This window comes from Fistularia commersonii, chromosome 12 (assembly GCF_037954325.1).
Source record: "Fistularia commersonii isolate RoL2024-O1a breed Wild chromosome 12, RoL_Fcom_v1.0, whole genome shotgun sequence".
NCBI classification, from domain to species: Eukaryota; Metazoa; Chordata; class Actinopteri; order Syngnathiformes; family Fistulariidae; genus Fistularia; species Fistularia commersonii.
Genome location: NC_141295.1, coordinates 20,179,447 through 20,198,226, shown reverse-complemented (window position 1 = coordinate 20,198,226; position 18,780 = coordinate 20,179,447). Strand labels below are relative to the sequence as shown.

Here is an 18,780-nt window from a genome sequence, read left to right as displayed (position 1 = left end):
CCTCCCAACTGCACCCACATTGGACTTCAAACAACCATTGCATTGAAACAGAGAAGATCATTCTGCATATTTAAAATAGGAAAGTCCACACCTCCTCCTCCTTCTTCATCCTTCTTCAAAAGCAGCGCCGGGTATCGCGCTCGCCGTGAGGCAACGAGGAAGAAGAGGGGAAAAAAAGCTCGGTCGTCAGATGAGACCAGGCGTGTTCGGTCGGGGAACACGAAGCTCCATCTGAGCCCGCAGGAGAAGACCCGGGTCTGGGGTTCAGACGGAGGAGACGTCGACCGACCACGGGTCCTCGTCCAGTCTCTCCATCCCAGATGGAGGGGACCTCCACCGCTCCGGTTTCCACGCAGAAGAAAACCAGAGGGGTGAAGGATGGAAGGACGTCGGCCAAACATCTAAAGGAGTGGAGGTGGGCGGGTCCTCTTCCTGCAAGGGATAGGACCTTTGGAACAGAACCTCCATGTGGAAGGAGGAACATCAACCGCGGCAAGGACGGGGGGCATAAGGCAGCACATCTGGAGGATCTAAACACTGGAACACTGGTAACAACGGAGTATAAAGCGAGCTCTGGGGGGTCTTCAGGGAGGGGGGACGTCCTCAGATAGAAGGGGGTCTTCAGGGAGGGGGGGCGTCCCCAGATAGAAGGGGGTCTTCAGGGAGGGGGGGCGTCCTCAGATAGAAGGGGGTCTTCAGGGAGGGGGGGCGTCCCCAGATAGAAGGGGGTCTTCAGGGAACAGGGATGTTATGGGAAAACTTTGCGACAGACGTGGCGACGCCGGAGCAGAACTCCCCTCGTGTCTGGAGGAGCCGCCATCCATCCGGCACCACCTTCTCTTGACCACGGGATGTCAGATGGACAAGGGTGGAGGACAGGCTCCCACCTGTGAGGGGTTATCTCCACGGCACAGCTGGTAACCTCCTGACCTACAGTCCCAACCACGTCGTGATACAGTGACACGGCCGGCCGCCGGCGCGGAGAACAAAGAAGCGTGACCTCAGGAGGACACCGCAGTCAGATGGTATGAGGAGGACCAAGGTGGCTCCACCATCAGTCCTTCATGGAGACGGCGTGTTTGTAACACGGTTGCTCCATCCTTCTGCCAGAGGACCTCACATCTCACCTGTTGGTCTGGCAGCTGAGACGGTTCTGACGTCGTCGACCGGGAACCCGGTCGAGCGCAACGATCGGGAAAAATGTTGCGGGCAAAGTGTAACCGTGGCAACGGTTGCTGCCGTCGCCAGCGCGGCCGTCCGAAGACCCAGACGGTGTCACGTCTCCACACCACCACAGTGGAACCTTTAAGGAGATCAGCCGGGACCCTGGAGACCAATCCTAAGAGCCCCCACGGTTCTCCTGAACATTCCCAGGCCAGCGAGACTTTACGAGGGCCAAAGGTCGGGGTCCTCCAGAGGGGACAGCTGCTGCTCGTTGTCCACGGCGTCAGGAAAACCCCGCCTCCACAGAGGAACCCACCCAGAACGCTGACCCACCTACAATGGGCTCCAAAGGGCTGGGGGGGGGAGGGGTCTGCAGAGGACCGGTCCTGTTTGAAGACCACCTCCAGGAGCCACCTGGAATGTCTACGATCCTGATAGAGAAGGTAACCTGGTAACCAGCTGTAACACACACACACACATACACACACACACACAGGTATAGATGTGTCCAGACAGAGCCTGTAGACCTCAGGTCTTTCTCTTTCTTCTGTTGTGGCTAAAACACAACACCAGGACCAGGCAGGCGTGGAGGTGGAGCTCAACCGTCAACCAGGACCCGTCCCGGGTCTGGGCCAGGACAGCAATAACTTAAAGTCTATCTTCAGCTTATCAGGTTGTGCGTGCATACGCGTCCTCCCTCCGAGGGGACGGATATGCCTGTGTGTCGGGGGGGGTCGAGGCGGGAGGGTCGGGGGGGCGAGTCGGGGGGTCAGGGGGGCGAGTCGGGGCGTGGGACGCCGGCGCAGAGCGTGGGGTGGAGATGCGTGTCGTCGAAGCAATGAGAGTCCAGCCGTGTCTAAAGCCGTGAGGACTCTTGGGGGAGGTCGGGGCAGGAAGGACACCGTGGCCTCCTCAGCGGGAACCGCGCACGGCGGAGGAGCTTCCGGAGCGGGCGAGCGGCGGAGGCGTCTGATTGGCTGCCGGGAGGGGGCGGCGCTGTGCAAGTGGTCAATCTATGGCAATTCAAGGGGGTGAGCTGCCCCTCTGGCATTCAAAAATATCTCTTCGGGGCGGGCGTTCGTTGGCAGACCGAGGCTCTGGACCTTCTGAAAAGCAGGATGGGGCCGGAGCGGCGGACGCGGGATCTCCTACGGCTGGGAGGGGTCGTCGGGGGGAGGGGAGGCGGCGGGTTCGGGGATGGCGGCGGAAGGGGAGGCGGGCGAGGGGAACTCCTTGATGGTGACGGTGACCAGGTTGGTGGTGACGTCGGTGACCACCACGTCCTTGCAGCTCGGCGCCATTTCCGGGTGCCAGTCGGGGTCGCCCTCGGCGGGAACCCTCTGGGGCGCGGGGGGGGCGGAGCTCTGCTCGGCGGGCGGGGGGGCAGCGGCGCCGTCCGCGGGCGCCCGGTCTTCGTCCTCCAAGGAGGAGGAGGGCGAGCAGGGCAGGGAGGGGGACGGCGAGGCTCGGGCGTCGGGGCCCGGGGGGGGCGACGGCCGGGAACCGGGGCGCCGGCCCTCGCCGGGAGGAGCGGCCCCGGGGGGCGGGGGCTGCGTCGCGGCGGGAGATTTCCCTTCAGACCCGCTGGAGCTGGATGGGGAGGGAGGCGCCTGGTACCGGGGGGGGGGCGGAGCGGGCGGCGCGGGGCCCGGCGCCGGAGCAGGACCCCGGGGGGGCCTGGAAGGACAGGGGGCCGCCGCACTGCAGCCCAAAGGGCTTCCCGTACATAGGGAAGCCCAGCATCTTCAGCGGGGGCTGGAAGGGCTTGTAGGGGGCCTCGCCCTTCTTCCCGATGATGCGGTTGCGGGAGGGGATGTTGTTGCGCCCCCCCGGGACGCTCCGCCCCGCCCCCGCGGAGCCCCCGCGTCCCGGCTTGTCAATGACCTTGAGGTTTAGGATGATCCGGCCCCTCTTTACCTCCCGGGGTTTGACCCTGCGGTTCAGGATGCGGACGGTCTCAGAGAACGGGGACACGTGCAGGCGGGGGGGGGGCGCCGCCGCCCCCAGGGAAGGTGGCGGCCAGCGGGTCGGAGCGGGGAAGCGGGCGGCGGGACATCCGATGACAGCGGTGAATGTCTTTCTTCAGCTTATGGGTGGCGGCCAGAGAATTCAGCTTCGGGGAGGGGGCCGCGGCCGACGAGGAGGACGAGGAGGAAAGCGCCGAGGGGTGAGGGGACGAGGAGGTCGTGGAGGACGCCCGGGTGGAGGCCGAGGACCGCGGCGCGCTCGCCCGAGGCTTGGACGCCCGGCCGCTCGCCTCTCCCTTCAGCGCACGGGCCTGCTGAGAGAGAACAACAGGTCTCACAACGGCGGTCTGGACCAGGTCGGAACTGGACCCACGCATCAGCCCAGGCGTCCTGGCGGCATCCCTTCACGAACACACACACACCCGACCCACTCTAACAGACCTGTGTGAGAACCTGAGCTCAGACACACCTCTGGAGGCGGGTCGGATTCCGAGAACCGAGGAACAAAACCTCGGAATACACACTCAACTACTGTGTAACTGCTCTGATGGCTCGACCAGTACAAACAGACAGGTCTCACACACATACACACACACAAACACACACACACACACACGCATTGTGTTTGCAGTAACAGATGCATTGAGAGGACACAGAGATGGGATTCACTGTGGACACCCCTGAAGGGAGAAGATGACAGGAAAAGAAGCAGAGAAGAAGAAGCAGAAGCTGCGGCAGTAGGCTAATGGTGCTAGCAGCCTGTGGTTTCCATGGAGACAGATGTAAAATGCAGATTACTACCTTGATGACTAAGTTCTTGGGTTTGGGTCCTCGTTTCTTGGGCCCGTGCATTTCTCTGTCGCGCTCCCTGTGGGGGAAAAGAGGGGAGGTCAGCGTGGACCTCAGGGTAAGAAGGACCAACCAGTCTGGAGGCGGAGGAGGAGGTCCAGGCTGGAAGGAGAGCCTGTACCTGGAGCCTCCTGGAAGCCAGAGGAGCGCTTACCACGGGCTGGAGAGGAACAACACACACCTTCGACACGGTCACTCACTTCTGCTCGAAGCCAAGGATCAGCCGGTCATCCAGGATGTTCTCCTCCGGCTCCCAAGTGCTGTGCCTGAGGAACGACACAGAGACATCTCATCCAGGATCCCGTTCACATCTGTGTTCAAATTCTACAGTGAGAATCACCGGAAGGCCTCGACTCACTTCATGGCCCAACCTTTCCACTTCACCAGGTACTCGATCCTCCCCTGTCATGGAAACAGAAATGAGGGGGATGAAGATCTGGAGTGTTATCGGTCCGCAGGCTTTACCCGCCCAACATTTCAGAGGCATCGGCGCTTCTCAAAGACCGTCCTCTCGTCACACACAGAATCTCCGGGAGGGTTTCTATCTAAAGGTCCAAGAAGGTCCCGGCCCAGGGACGGTTCACTGGACTCGGCTCTCCGAGATCCTCGGCGTTCGATTCCGACCGAAACTCTGCATTTCATCATGTGGAAACACGGTGCCGCAGCTTCTCAGAGAACTCGAGGCTCCCTCGGATTCACAACGGCGAACCAAAGGTCCCCTCGAGGATCGAGGAGATCCGAGTCTGCCGGTCATCCGGCACGGTTATCTCTGAGAACGCGGAAACATCGCGGCGATACGACTCCGAGGAGCGGATGGACGGACACCTGGATCTCCTGGAGACCCGGGGCTTCCCTGTTCTACCTTTCACACAGAAACACGAGCCGCTACATGATGTCCCCGCCTTAGAAAAATAAACCAGTCTATTTTTAATGACCTCCTGACACTGGGTTGCCCCCCCCCCCTCCACAGGTGGAGGATTTGGACCAGATGTAAGGTCAAGAGGAGGCCAGGGTTTCTTCTGCGATGTGGACGGACGGCTGGTCAGGGTCTTCTCTGGAATGCAGGCCATGTTCTGGAGTGTAAAACAGTCAGAAGGTCCAGGAGGAACCCGAATTTTGCTGAGGGCAGCTTTGAAGCTACAAGTCGTCCTGCAGCCTGTGAGCCGGAGGTCCGGACTAAAGTGGAACCCAAGAACCCGGGAACCCCGGACCGCAGCTGGGACTGCTAGCTTTAGCAGCGATTAGCCCCCCCAACCCCCCCACCCCCTTTGTGTCGCTGTTTTTATCGCCGTCCCTGCAGGAGCCACGGCTGCTAACCCGAGTTAGCATCGAGTTAGCGCCGGCCGACTTAGCGCTAGTTAGCCTCTAGCTAGCTCCGCCGGTCGGAGCGCCGCCGCCGCCGCCGCCGCCGCCAGGCCTCGGTGGCGCCGCGGATGCTCGGCGGGGGCCCGGACCCCCGCGGACCCCCGCAGCCCCGCCGCCGTCGGCGCCCCGAGCCGGGCTCACCTTCCGGACGCGGCGCTTCAGAATGGCTTCCGCGGCGAAGATTCGGTCTCCCGCCGCCGAGAGCTCCATCTCCAAGCCCGGGAGAAGCGTGCGGGTTCCGGCCGGCAGGCGGGTCTGTGTGTGCGGGGCTGAAACACAGCAGACACGCTTTCTCACACACACACACACACACACACACACACACTCTCTCTCTCTCTCTCTCTCTCACTCACTCACTCACGCACACACACACTGTCTCGCACACTCCCTCTCTCTCACTCTATCTCTCTCCCCTCACGTGCACGCACACACCGTCTCATTCTCTCTTTCTCTACTTCACGCACGCAAGCACACGCACGGACGCAGCGGCACGGCTAAGCAGCCTGCTCGGCGTCACGTGGCCGGGTCAGCCCCCGGTCGCCCTGGCAACCGCGAAGACACGCGAGGATGGGAAGAAGCGCGCGCTGCGGGGGGGGGGGGGGCATCTTCCATTTGCACCGACCTCTAGACCTGAAGACCTGAAGACCTCTGGACCTGAAGACCTGAAGACCTCTGGACCCTGGACCTGAGGACCTGAAGACCTGAAGACCTGAAGACCTCTGGACCTGAAGACCTGAGGACCTCTGGACCCTGGACCTGAGGACCTGAAGACCTGAGGACCACTGGACCCTGGACCTGAGGATTTCTGGACCTCAGGAACCCTGGACTCGAGACCTCAGGATCCAGGACCTCTGGACTGCCCTTGAAGCAGGACATGAGAGGCTGAGTCAGGACTCGAACATCAGCATGTTCCATCACGGGAGCTCTTTGACTGAAATATTAGAGGTGGTGGAGCGGGTCTTGGTCTTCATGCTGGGGCTGAGATGGACAGAAATGTCCTCCTCAAAAAAGTTCCATCTTTCAGCTCAGAAGCTTCCAAGTGAGCAGAAGCATTTCAACTGCTGCTGTGGACTTTCCTAACCTTCACCATCTCATCATGGTGCACACTGGTGAGGGTCACAAATCAGGCTGTCCACACACACGCTCACACACACACACAAGCAGTGAGGAGGAATGGTAGCTTCATTCTTCTGGATCTGTCACCCCTCCAGCTGCTCCCTTCAGGATGGACATCATCAGGAGACCATCACTTTAGAAATGATTTTAACCTCCTTGGAGGATTTTTACTCTTCTAAACCAAGGTCTCATACCTGTGTGTGTGTGTGTGTGTAAGGTGGTTGTCTACGTGGTGTGTGTTGATATGATCTACAAGATGCTCGCCTTCACGTTCTAGATGGATGTCATGTAGACCCATGTAGATGATCGCCTGCTCCATATCTCCACGATGTAAGTCGAGATGAGGTGTGTGTCTGTGTGATGGCCTCCGGCTTCTTCTGCTGTTCACTTCTTTACTCCGAGCCTGGTCAGAGATGAGGTCCAAGGACGAGAAGGTTCCCAATTGTGAACCTGGGAGTCTGATTCGGAAGGAAAGGTGTAGAAGACGGAGACGATGGAGATGCTCAGGAGGGAGTCTGTCAGAAGGACGGCACGTGGAGGATGTTGTGGAGGTGGACGGTCTGGACCCGGACAGAGGAGGGCTGGAGAAGATCTGGGGAGAAGGACGCTGAGGTCCCGGGGAAGAGCGAGGAGGGGAGCCCGGAAGTTAGATGACGTGTGACTGACGCCCGCCCGGACCAATCAGCGTAGATCCCCGCCCCCTCTGCTCGCCGATTGGTCCGGGCGGGCGTCAGTGACGGAGCAGCAGGGTCGGTTGAGGAGCAGCGTCGGTCCCGTCAGACGCCGTCAGAAGTCAGACATCACCGGGCGCGGCGGAGCGGAACCCCGCGGTAAGGCGATTAACCCCCCGTAAGGCGATTAACCCCGCGGACGGACGGCGAACAATGACACGTCACGATTTCTGTGGAGGCAACACGAAAAATACAACAAACTAACGAAGTAACGGCGGCGTTCGGCTGAGCCCCCCCCCCCCCCCCCGACCCGGCTCCGGTTTCCCGCGTCACGTGGGCGGCCGTGCGTGTGAATGGAGCCGCTTGTTCGTCCTGCTCGAACGTCATTGTCATGGAAACAGTCCTGTAGACCACAGCTTCTGCAGCTTCTGCTCGGGTTCAACCATGGCGGCTCAGTGAGGGAAGTCCTTTCTGTCCAGGGATCAATATGAGCAGATAGAAGCCTCCTCAGATGTCTTCTGTGGTCCCCATTGTCCGTTTTTGCAGCCTCCGCCACGGGACCGGACTTTGTTGTCCCGGTGTGTTCAGATGTGATCCAAGAAAAACATCAGAGCTGTCAGGAACTGTTTAAGCAATGACTGGTTTATTAGAGGTCAAGAAATACACTTACGAGAATTCCCGGGCCGAAATGAATGTCATCCCGAGGGGATGGTTCACCCTCTCTAGACGTCCGCTGAGGCGCGTCCAGTCGGATGTGCAGATGAGGAGGTTTCGGCCCGGATCTTAGGGAGTGGCAGTGATTCATACCACTATCTCGATGGTCAAGGTTACTTCCTAATATGGAGTTGTTTTTCATAATTTTTAGAAGATGGCAGCCAGTTACCAGGCTGTGTCTTAGACTGGGCCTTCGGGATACGTCATCGCTAATGCATTGGGGGTGTTAGTGGAAAAATACAAAGTTGGGTGTACTTTTGCCATCACGTGATGCGTTCCCGCGCGAATTTTAACAGTTTTTGCAAGTACACTTGGTAACACAGGAATTCTGACTTAAGGCAGGGAATTTTGCAAGTCCCTCTCTTGACGTGAGAATCCTCACGTCACACAAAATATAAACGTAGTATGTAGAATGAAAGACTTCATGTCATACAAAAATATAAACTTAGTAGGTGATAAGAAAAACTACATGTCATATAAAATGTAAACTTGAGTGGAGCGAAAAACCTGCTGGCCTTGTTACATGTTTTTGTTTGATCAATGGTGCAGGGAAATTCTCCACTCGGCTCCCTGGCCTGGGCAGCCATTACATGAGATGAGACATATATAATGACAAAAGCATAATACAATTCGATCGTGGTTTGGGATTTTAACAGTCCCTCTCTTGGTGTGACTTTGTCACACCACACTCATTACAAAAAGTTTTACATGCGTGTTAATAAAACTTATGCTTTTGTGAGGCACTCCCCACAGATGCTCCAAAGCGTCGGTCTTGCACCGTGCGCTCTCAGTTGAAGAACTGTTCTCTTTGTTCTTGATGATCTTTCTATATGTTCGATCGTCTGGTGGAAATCCTCTTCGTGTGATGCATCAGGATTGTGTTACGCGGTGAGTGCAGAGGTACACCTATCTCACCGACTTCTCTAACAGTGTATTTCTTCAGACGGCCGGAGGTGGGTCCCCGACCGCCCCTTTTGGCTCTTCTTCTTCGTCCTCGCTCTCACCGGAGAGCCAGTCGTCTCCCGGTATCACGATGTCTCGAGGAGGGGGGACTGCCTTGGCGCAGTGGTTGAGGTGGAACCACGTCTTATGGCCCTCTACTTGCAGGCTGTGCGATGTTTGACGCCGCACTCTGAGGGGGCCAAACCACCTGGGCGTCCACCAGCTGTTCTTGAATCTCTTCACGTATACCCAGTCGAGGGCCTCGACGTCTTGGTCTGGTTTCTCTTTCTCTGGTTCAGGCCTGCGGGAACCAGAAAAGCTACAGAATCTGTTAGTGCAGTCCAGTATGCTTTAGATAACACTGGAAGGGGCCCTGCGACTGTTGGAACCTCCCCTGCTGGATGTTCGTATCCTCTCCCGGTATGCAATCGATGTGGCGTATAACCATGCCTGTCATTTTGGGGCATAATTTGAAACAATGGGAGGAGGCTGGTTGGAGGAGTTGCGGGGGAGTCGCTAGGGGTCGAGTAAGGAGGGGGCAGGAAAGGGTAGAGTCGCGTCTCATCGGAGTTTCCTTTTTTTTGTATGTTTTTTTGTAGAAAGTACAACTGGGGTGGTTGTAAGGGCTGCAGCTTCGGCGCATCTCTGTATTTGTGGTTTTGCATTCTGTCGTTGCCCATGTCTTCATCACTAGATTTGTGATGTGCGATAACATGCGCACTCGCTCAGAGGCGATATCACCTTCCTTGGCGCATTTCCGCGTGCTGCGTCTCCACTTAGGCAGACTGAATTCTCCCTCCCACTTGGCCTTGTAATAGGACACTTCTGCCTTCCCGCTCGACAACTGTGATTTAAACACGCTTGTGAGCGATCCTACGCAATCTGGCTTTGGCCAATAGGTCCGTTGTTTCTCCTTTTTTTCAAATGTTTTGACTCTCCGAGCCATCATCTGGGGGGTGGTTGTATACGCCCCGGATGTGAGCGTTTCAACAATCAACTTCCATCTCTCGGCGAAGGTGGGGGGGGCCACCTTTACCCTCCTCCGCCGAAGCCATCTTATGACCTTCCTTTTCTTTTTTTTCTTTTTCTTTTCTCACTCACACAGCAATCTGCACTTTCACGCCTACTTCAACAGGCTGCCAGTTTACGCTTGCACCGTTAGGTTTCCACTGACACTGCTGCTTCAGCGATTCAGCACAGCATTCACACCAACACAAAATCAAACATTTACTATAAAATGGGAACGGTATTTTGAACACTAGCGATCCACACGGTGCGATCAGTTCCGCTGATCCACTAGGTGGAGTCCTCGACTCCCACCGTCTTCTTTCACAGTGTCTCAGAGGTTCTCCTAACCTCGACTAATCTTACATCAAATCACCTCCTCCCTTTCTTCGGAGGGGGTTTATTGAACACTAACGGAGAGCACGGACCTTTGTCTCACTATGTCCGATACTCCGCTCGGTGAAGTTATCAACTCCCATCGTCTTCTTTCACAGTGTCTCAGAGGTTTCCCTAACCTCGACTGATTACAGATTAATCACCGTTCTCCGGGAGTCCTCGACTCCTCCGGAGGTTCTCTCAACCTCGACTTCTCTTTCTCTCGATAACTCTGGATCCCACACAATTTTCCCCTCTCTCCACTTTGCTCAACCAGTTCCAACTTCTCTTCGTTTCTTTGTCTAATTAATTTTCTAATTTTTTATTTATTTATTTTTTTCATTTCAAGCTCTACTCTGTATCAGATTACAGTCACCCGCTGATTCCAATGATTTGAAATATCCAATCGCAGTTTTTAGAAAAGGAAACTGCTTACCTTTGGTCATGCGCACTGTGTGGAATCAACGGTTTCCCGCCCTCGAATACCTTCAAGCCTGCTTTTCTCCTGGAGAATCACGTCAGTAGGATCACGTTAGTTGACCATCACGTGGTTTGATGATCACGTCGGGGTCACCGATTTGTCCGTTTTTGCGGCCTCCGCCACGGGACCGGACTTTGTTGTCCCGGTGTGTTCAGATGTGATCCAAGAAAAACATCAGAGCTGTCAGGAACTGTTTAAGCAATGACTGGTTTATTAGAGGTCAAGAAATACACTTACGAGAATTCCCGGGCCGAAATGAATGTCACCCCGAGGGGATGGTTCACCCTCTCTAGACGTCCGCTGAGGCGCGTCCAGTCGGATGTGCAGATGAGGAGGTTTCGGCCCGGATCTTAGGGAGTGGCAGTGATTCATACCACTATCTCGATGGTCAAGGTTACTTCCTAATATGGAGTTGTTTTTCATAATTTTTAGAAGATGGCAGCCAGTTACCAGGCTGTGTCTTAGACTGGGCCTTCGGGATACGTCATCGCTAATGCATTGGGGGTGTTAGTGGAAAAATACAAAGTTGGGTGTACTTTTGCCATCACGTGATGCGTTCCCGCGCGAATTTTAACACCATGAATAAGTGATGTTGTTGTGAAAGAGTGACAGCAGCTCCTCCCCCCCGCAGGCCACCATGCAGTTCCTGGGCCGGCTGCTGGACACGGTGTCGTCGGTGTCCACGCTGTTCTCCAACCCCTACCGGGTGAGGGAGGTGCCCCTGGCCAACTACAGGGGCGGCAAAGTCCCGCTGAAGACCGAGGGCAGGATGGTCCTCTACCACAACACCTCCTGCCCGTCCTGGGACTGCCTGCTGATGTTTCCGGACTCCACGGCCGTGGCCCTCAGGTCAGTGTCCGCCTCGACCCGAGCCGCAGATGTACGCCGTGACGCACCGAGCGGACCGCTCCACCAGCCATGTTAAGACTACGGGACCTTCAGGATGGACCCGAAGGTCCGTTCGCGTCTCATCTGGCTGCCGTCGGATCCTTCCGTTCCCTGATTAATGGGTATTGAGAAACTTTTATCTGCCGGGCCAGGATCATTGTGACTGATTATTGGTTCCCTGAAAGAATCCCTGTGGAGGCGCTCTGTCACAGGTCAGACAGACAGGATGGAGCTGCGGTGGAGCTGAGGTGGGATTGAGGTGGAGCTGAAGTGGGATTGAGGTGGAGCAGCGCACTGATCCCCGTCTGCAGTTCCTTTCGGGAAGAGCCACCCGGCCCATCTCCAGATCGAGGGATCTTTAAGGGTTGAGAGATGTGGACTATTAGACAGAAGGAATGATGTGATCGTGAAAGGTCCAAAAAGTTGGTTGTCCCAGGACCAGGATGGAGGGAGCAGCTAGCAGAGGAAGTTAAACCTAGTTTGAACTTCCTCAGGGGTAAAACATAAGAAGGCATCTCCTCAGTTCAGTCTCCTCCTTAACCCCTGATCCAAAGTCCAGATTATCTCGTTCACACCGGAGAGTGAGGGTCATTTGCGTTTCACACCTTCGACCCTTCACGCTGTCCCCTCCTGAGGTCTTTAGGGGCTGGAGAGGTGGTTTCCACCAGAAGCGCTGCCCGTTTTCCAAAGCATCCGGGGACCACCGGAGCAGAAGCACCCGCCATGACACTGTCTCTCACACACCGGACACCAACATCACACACACCGGACACCGATGTCACACACACACGGCGCACACGAGGCCGGCCGGTGGAATCTGATCGGTATAGGAACATCCCAAACCATCTGAGCGGACGTCCCGAGGTTCTGGCGCTTGCTAACGCCCGCTCCGTCGTTGTGGTGACGAAGGCTGTTTCAGGTGGCGTCGCAGGAGGACGCCATGAACTGGTTCCCGCAGTACGCCCTCAAGCTGCAGCCCTTCTACGAGACGCTCCAGCTGAAAGTGGAGAGCGCTCAGCTGATCGCGGACTGCATCCGCAGCCACCCGGACTGGAGCGCCGCCCACATCGCCGTGGACACGGGCCTGAGGGAATGTCTGAAGCACAACTATGTCCAGAGGTGAGGGGCGTCCGCCGCCCGGGCGCAGGTAGTTGATGGTCGTCAAGATGTTCTGGATCTGACGCGGCCCGACCCTCGCCCCCCCACAGTCAGATCAACGCCCGCGACGCCGCGGGTCAGACGCCGCTGCACCTGGCCTGTGAGCGCGGAGACTCGGCCTGCGTGACGGAGCTTCTGGAGGAGAGCCAGGCCCGCACCGACATCAAGGACCACGACGGAGAGACGCCCATGCATCTGGCCGCCAAGCAGGACTCCGCCGCCATCATTCAGGTGAGGGACGGGGCTGGCATCCAAACCATCGTTTCCTGGCCTTGTGAATGAAGGTGGAGGGTGGTGAGACCCCGGACTCGGTGCTTTCTGGAGCTTTCTGGAGCTTTCTGGCGTCCGCCCGTCCTTGCCCCCAGGTGCTGTGCTCACGGCTGTGCGCGGGCGTGAACCAGCTCAACAAGAACGGCGAGACGCCGCTCCACGTGTCTTGCCGCCTGGGTCGGGTGGAGGCCGTCAAGGCCCTGCTGGGCGGGGGCGCCAAGTGCGACGTGGTCGGAGGCAGAGGCTTCCCCATCCACAGCGCCATGAAGTACAACGAGAGGGGGTGAGCGGGGGACTGGGGGGTCGGGGGGGTCGGGGGGTCGGTTTCGCGGGGCTCGTCAACCTCTGCGTCTCCTTCTCCAGCTGCGCCGAGGAGATCCTGAAGGCCGATCCCCAGCAGCTACAGGCGGAGGACTCGCTGTACGGAGGGACGCCGCTGCACTGGGTCAAAACCCCCGAGGTGGAGAACGGAGGAGCGCCCGGCGAGGCCGCGGCCGTCGGCCCCGAGGGGAAGACCGGCTGTGAAGATGAATGCTCCTCTGTTCCAGATGTGCCGCCTGCTGCTGGAGCAGGGCTGCGCCATCAACTACCTCAGCAAGACCGGCGAGAGCGCGCTGCACATCCTGACCAGGAGGGGGCGTTTCGAGGCGGCCATGGTGCTGCTCACCCACGGGGCAAACGCCAACCTGAAGGGGCAGGATGGCAACACGGCCCTGCACCTCGCCATGAAGGTCTGTGAGGCCTTTCCACTCCCACTCCTGAGACAGGTGTTAGTGTGTGTGTGTGTGTGTGTGTGTGTGTGTGTGTGTGTGTGTGTGTGTGTGTGTGTCGGTGGGGCACAAGGACTGTCGCACGGTGCTAGCGAGAGGGTGAAATGATGGAGGGACTTTCAAAATGGCCACCCTTTTTGTTTCCCTGGAGCTGCTCTCGATCTTCTCAACCCCAGAGTTCTGTCAGTCACTAAAAGCCTTGTGTGAACATCCTGAAGGTCACGTGTGTGTGTGTGTGTGTGTGTGTGTGTGTGTGTGTGTGTGTGTGTGTGTGTGTGTGTGTGTGTGTGTGCGCACCCCCCCTTAGATGGACCACATGGAGCTGATCAAGGCGCTGATCGTGTTTGGGGCAGACGTGGAGATCCACAACGACCTGGGAGAAACCCCCGGGCTGATCGCTGCCCGCTCCAGCAAAGGTAGCAGGCAGCGCGGCCGAGACTGCTGGGCGGGGAGTCATTCAGGGGCGGAGATGAAGAGTCACCAGGCTCGTCTCCTCAGATTGTTGTCCAGTTTGTTGTGCTTTAACACCTCATCGCCTCCAAGCATGTCCAACTCAACGCATGGGGATCACCTGAAGGTCCCAGGGTTCCTCCTGGTTCCTGTTCATCAGAGCTTCACGTGGGGGTCGGAGGGGTTCTTCGTCCACGGACGGAGAACACGACAACCCACGACCCCCCCGCAAAAACGATGCCTTGTGAAAGTCTGTTATTTTCTTGGGTTTGGAAATGCGAGCTAACATTAACAAACTGCCCCCCCCCCCCCCCCCCGGCTCTCTCTCGCTCTTTGTCCTGTGTGTGTGTGTGTGTGTGTGTGTGTGTGTGTGTGTCTAACCCCGTGCATGAGAAGGTCCTAATAGAAGGATACTGCTGGACATGCTGTGTAGCGTAGGGGTCCAGCGCTGCCTCCCCCCCCCCAGCACCACCAAGGCCAAACCTGCAGGCATAGGTAACCCCCCCCCCCCGTGGACTGTGTGTGTTCAGATCAGTATCCACGGTCTTCAAAACTCCTCGATGCCGTCACAATAGCGAGAACCTCTCGATGCCATCGGCACCGTCCAGTGGCGAGCCCCCTGACCCGTGTGATTGGCCCGCAGGCTTCCAGGAGCTGATGTTCGTGGGGGCGGCGGCGGCGGCGGCGGGCCGAGGCCCGTGCGAGGCGGACGGCCCCGGGAAGGAGGCCCCCAGGTGAGGGAGCTCCTCCAGCCTCCAGCTCCTGCTGAGCTCCTCAGACAAACATGCGCGTGCTCGGGGTTCGGGTTTCACCCGAAAGGTCTCCTACATGCAATGATGCTGTGCGTTCGTGCACGTCATCAAGGTCGTACGCCGATACGGTGCATGAACCCGGTCCGTTAACGTGGTACATGATGCGATACATTGATGTTCTTCACGCTCGCATCCAGGGATGTCCCGACCTTCTCGGCCCCGGCCGTCAGCCGACCTCTCTCTTCTCCGCAGGACGGACAGGCTGCTGTGTCTGGACGGGGGGGGGATTAAAGGCCTGGTCCTGATCCAGATGCTGATCGCCCTGGAGCGGGAGGCGGGCCGGCCCACCCGGGAGCTCTTCGACTGGGTGGCCGGCACCAGCACGGGGGGCATCCTGGCCCTGGCCATCATCCACGGTCAGTACGCGGTCCTTCACGCCGCCGGCGGGGCCGGCAGGCGCTGAGCGGGCTTCTTCTGCCTGCAGGAAAGTCCATGGAGTACCTCCGCTGCCTCTACTTCCGCATGAAGGAGCATGTGTTCAAGGGCTCTCGGCCGTACGAGTCGGCGCCGCTGGAGGACTTCCTGAAGAAGGAGTTTGGAGAGAACACCAAGATGGCTGACGTGACGTTCCCCAGGTGAGTGTCGCTGTCACGCCTCTTCCGCCCCCTTCTGAAGAAGACCTCCAAGCGAGCCGGCGAGGCCAGGAGACGGGACTGGGTTCGGACCTTGTCGGACGGTTCCTCGCGGTTTTCGGCTGACCTCCGCTCTGGGCCGCGTCCTCAGGGTGATGGTGACCAGCGTGCTGGCAGACCGACATCCCGGCGAGCTGCACATCTTCAGGAACTACGAGCCTCCCTCCGCCCGCAGGGAGCCCCCCTACGCCACCACCGCCACCTTCAAGCCCCTCACCACCCCCCAAGGTAATCTTGGCCCAGGAGACGGTTCTCCTGACGCCTGCGACGTAACCTGTGTGCGCCGGCCGTGTTGTTGTTGCAGGATGGGAGGATGAGGATGTGTTGATAGTAGGATACTCTGAGAAACCACCGTGTAAGCGTAGAAGGGCGACAGAAGAAGGTGTGTGTGTGTGTGTGTGTAAACCTTGCCCACTTGTGATGAATGTCAAATTGGTCCTGGGACTGAAGGCACCCTCACCAGACCCTCAGGACTGCCTGCAGACCCGGCTCTGTCCACAAAAGGAGCTCGAATACAATAAGAATAAATGACCCGATCTACAGTGCATGTCAAAGGTGAAATGAGATGTTTGAGGTCTTCATGGAGGAGGACCTCCTCCCGCTCCTCTGATTGGCTCACCGGGCCGGTGCTTCTCTGTAGAGTCACTGTTCTGAGGGCTACCCTCTGGCACGTCGAGGCCACGAGGCACGGGGGGGGCGCTTGGGCTCGTGGGCACGTCTGGGTGGCGTCTCGGGGACCCGCTAGAACCTTCATCCCCTCTTCTTGCACCAGAACAACTGGTGTGGCGGGCCGCACGCTCCAGCGGCGCCGCCCCCACCTACTTCAGACCCATGGGGCGCTTCCTGGACGGAGGGCTGCTGGCCAACAACCCCACGCTGGACGCCATGTCTGAGATCCACCAGTACAACCAGGCCCTGGGGGCGCAGGTGAGGTCGGGGGGGGCCGGGGGGGCCGGGGGGGCCGGGGGGGCCCTCAGCGGGGTAATGGAGTCCACCTGCTTCTCCTCAGGGCCGCGGGGCAGAGACCAAGAGGCTGGGAATCGTGGTGTCCCTGGGAACAGGTGAGTCGGGAGAGAGGCAACCAATCAGCACGCGGCTTCCCTGCAGCACCGTATCCAATCACTGTAGTCCTGACACACACACACACACACACACACACACACACACACACACACACACACACACACACAGCAAGAAGTGGACAGAGTAAGCAGTGGTTCTTGTAGGCCACCTTGAGGTTCTCCTGCGTGCCACCAGGTAAACCTCCCCAGGTGGTGGTGAGCTCTGTGGACGTCTTCCGGCCCTCCAACCCCCTGGAGCTGGCCAAGAGCTTCGTGGGAGCCAAGGAGCTGGGCAAGATGCTGGTGGACTGCGTGAGTGACCTCCAGCCCTCGGCCTCGCAGAAGCTCCCGCCGATGAGGTGGAAGGCTCGCCTCTTAAACATCTCTCCTTCTCGTCAGTGTACCGACTCGGACGGCTGCGCCGTGGACCGAGCCAGGGCCTGGTGCGAGATGGTCCACACCATCTACCACAGGTGAGAGGCGTCTGTCACAGGACCTTCTCCTGCTGCTGCGTCGCACTAGCAGCGACCACATCTGGGTCACCTTGCAGGGAAGGTGTTAGATCAGGAGCAGAACCTTCACCCTGCCGTGGTGCTCAGAGTGTGTGTGTGTTTGTTGCCTTTTGTGGTTCCTCCTGAGCAGGCTGAGCCCCCAGCTCTCCCAGGAGGTGATGCTGGACGAAGTCAGCGACTCGGTTCTGGTGGACATGCTGTGGGAGACTCAAATGTACCTGTACGAGAAGAGAGATGTCCTCCAGTCCCTGGCCAAGATGCTGCTGGAGCAGTGAGGGGGCGACGCTGGAGGGGGAGGAGACGGGAAGCCAGGATCGACCTTCAATTGGAGACCACCTTCGTGGCTGCTGAAAAACATGCCGCGAGACATGCGAGGTCAGAAGAAGACGAGGAGGAGGATTTGAACAGGATGAAAACCTGGAGATGTTTCTTTCTTCCCATTGGCTCTCTGGGATCCGGAGCCTCGACCTGAAGTCACCTTCAGGACCATTCTGCCCTGCAGAAGAAGCTTCCTGCTCTGGTTGGACCTCCATCAAACACCTGTTACTGACACACACACACACACACTGACAGCTTCTCACCTGCCGAAGCCTCTTCAGGCAGCACCATGTGACCTCCTACCCCCCCTAAACACACACACACACACTCACTCACAGCTCCACATCAGAAGGAAAGGTCCTTCTTCTGGGTTGTGTGAGGTATGTTCCTCTGCTGAGGAGCCAGAGGCCTCCCTCTCTCTCCATCAGCCTCCAGTCTCTTCTGCTCCAGGACCTGAAGCTCTGCCCCGGTTGCCCCGGTTCCTCTGGTCTTTCTGAACCATACAGAACTCTTAACAACTCTTAATAACTCTTAACAACCTCCTTTGTGTCTGGACTCAAAGTGAAGCTCCAGATGTTTCATCTGACTCTGACACAACCTTCTGTATCTTCATTTTTCCTCAGCTTTTGTATTTGAAGAAGTAATAAAGTGTGACGAGTCGTCCGCGTTAAGGCTTTCTCTTCTTCTATAAAGTCAGCAGGGCCTCAGCAGCCAGATGGAGCACCTGCCTTAAGATGGAACACCTGCCTTAAGATGGAACACCTGCCCTCGGGTGAAGGACGTGCCCTGGGACGACACGGCAGAGAGTGAGGACGGTCGGCCCCAAGATGAAGATCGTTCCTGGCGGCCGTTGAAGGCGGGCCGGAGGTCCGACTACATCTGAAACGGATCCATTTATCTTTTTGGGGTCGGGGCCCCTCCAACGCCCGAAGCTGCTGGTCCTACCAGAGGCAGGTCTGGAGGTCAAAGGCGGTGATGAAGGAGCAGTGGATGTTGAGGCGGTGCTCTTCATCAGAGTTCAGGGCGGAGCTCCTCCGCTCCGTCAGGTTCTGCCCACCGCACTGACTCGTGATCATCATTTCTTCATGAAAACAAAGACTATCCTGCCAGGAGGTCCTGCTGCTGGCCTCCTCTGCCTCACATCTTCTCATCTTACTCCACAGCTCTGCTCTTCCTCTGCTGCTGATGGAGGAAATGTCGAGGAGGCACAAGCAGAGACCTGTGTGTGTGTGTGTGTGTGTGTGTGTGTGTGTGTGTGTG

The 18,780-nt window shown here is 58.0% G+C and overlaps 2 protein-coding genes across 3 annotated transcripts; one reads left to right on the top strand and one right to left on the bottom strand.

The window, feature by feature from the left end:
- Positions 1 to 580: 580 nt before the first annotated feature.
- Positions 581 to 7,430, bottom strand: cbx6a (chromobox homolog 6a). Its single transcript, XM_086157655.1, is given in 7 exon segments — positions 581 to 2,784; positions 2,786 to 3,180; positions 3,182 to 3,442; positions 3,933 to 3,999; positions 4,181 to 4,246; positions 4,339 to 4,382; positions 5,487 to 7,430. Coding segments are annotated over 7 exon segments (1,374 nt in total). The 5' UTR covers positions 5,556 to 7,430; the 3' UTR covers positions 581 to 2,312.
- Positions 7,206 to 18,178, top strand: pla2g6 (phospholipase A2, group VI (cytosolic, calcium-independent)). 2 transcript variants are annotated; one of them, XM_086157651.1, is made up of 18 exons: positions 7,206 to 7,291; positions 11,281 to 11,498; positions 12,447 to 12,656; positions 12,746 to 12,926; positions 13,061 to 13,248; positions 13,329 to 13,425; positions 13,514 to 13,696; positions 14,043 to 14,151; positions 14,582 to 14,680; positions 14,829 to 14,919; positions 15,190 to 15,353; positions 15,422 to 15,572; positions 15,721 to 15,857; positions 16,402 to 16,556; positions 16,639 to 16,690; positions 16,887 to 17,002; positions 17,090 to 17,163; positions 17,333 to 18,178. In XM_086157651.1, the coding sequence occupies exons 2-18, from the start codon at positions 11,287 to 11,289 to the stop codon at positions 17,475 to 17,477; spliced, it is 2,364 nt and encodes a 787-aa protein (XP_086013777.1). In that variant the 5' UTR covers positions 7,206 to 7,291; positions 11,281 to 11,286; the 3' UTR covers positions 17,478 to 18,178. The 2 variants fall into 2 exon arrangements, with proteins under 2 accessions (XP_086013777.1, XP_086013779.1); XM_086157653.1 differs by lacking the exon at positions 14,582 to 14,680.
- The last annotated feature ends 602 nt before the right edge of the window (positions 18,179 to 18,780 follow it).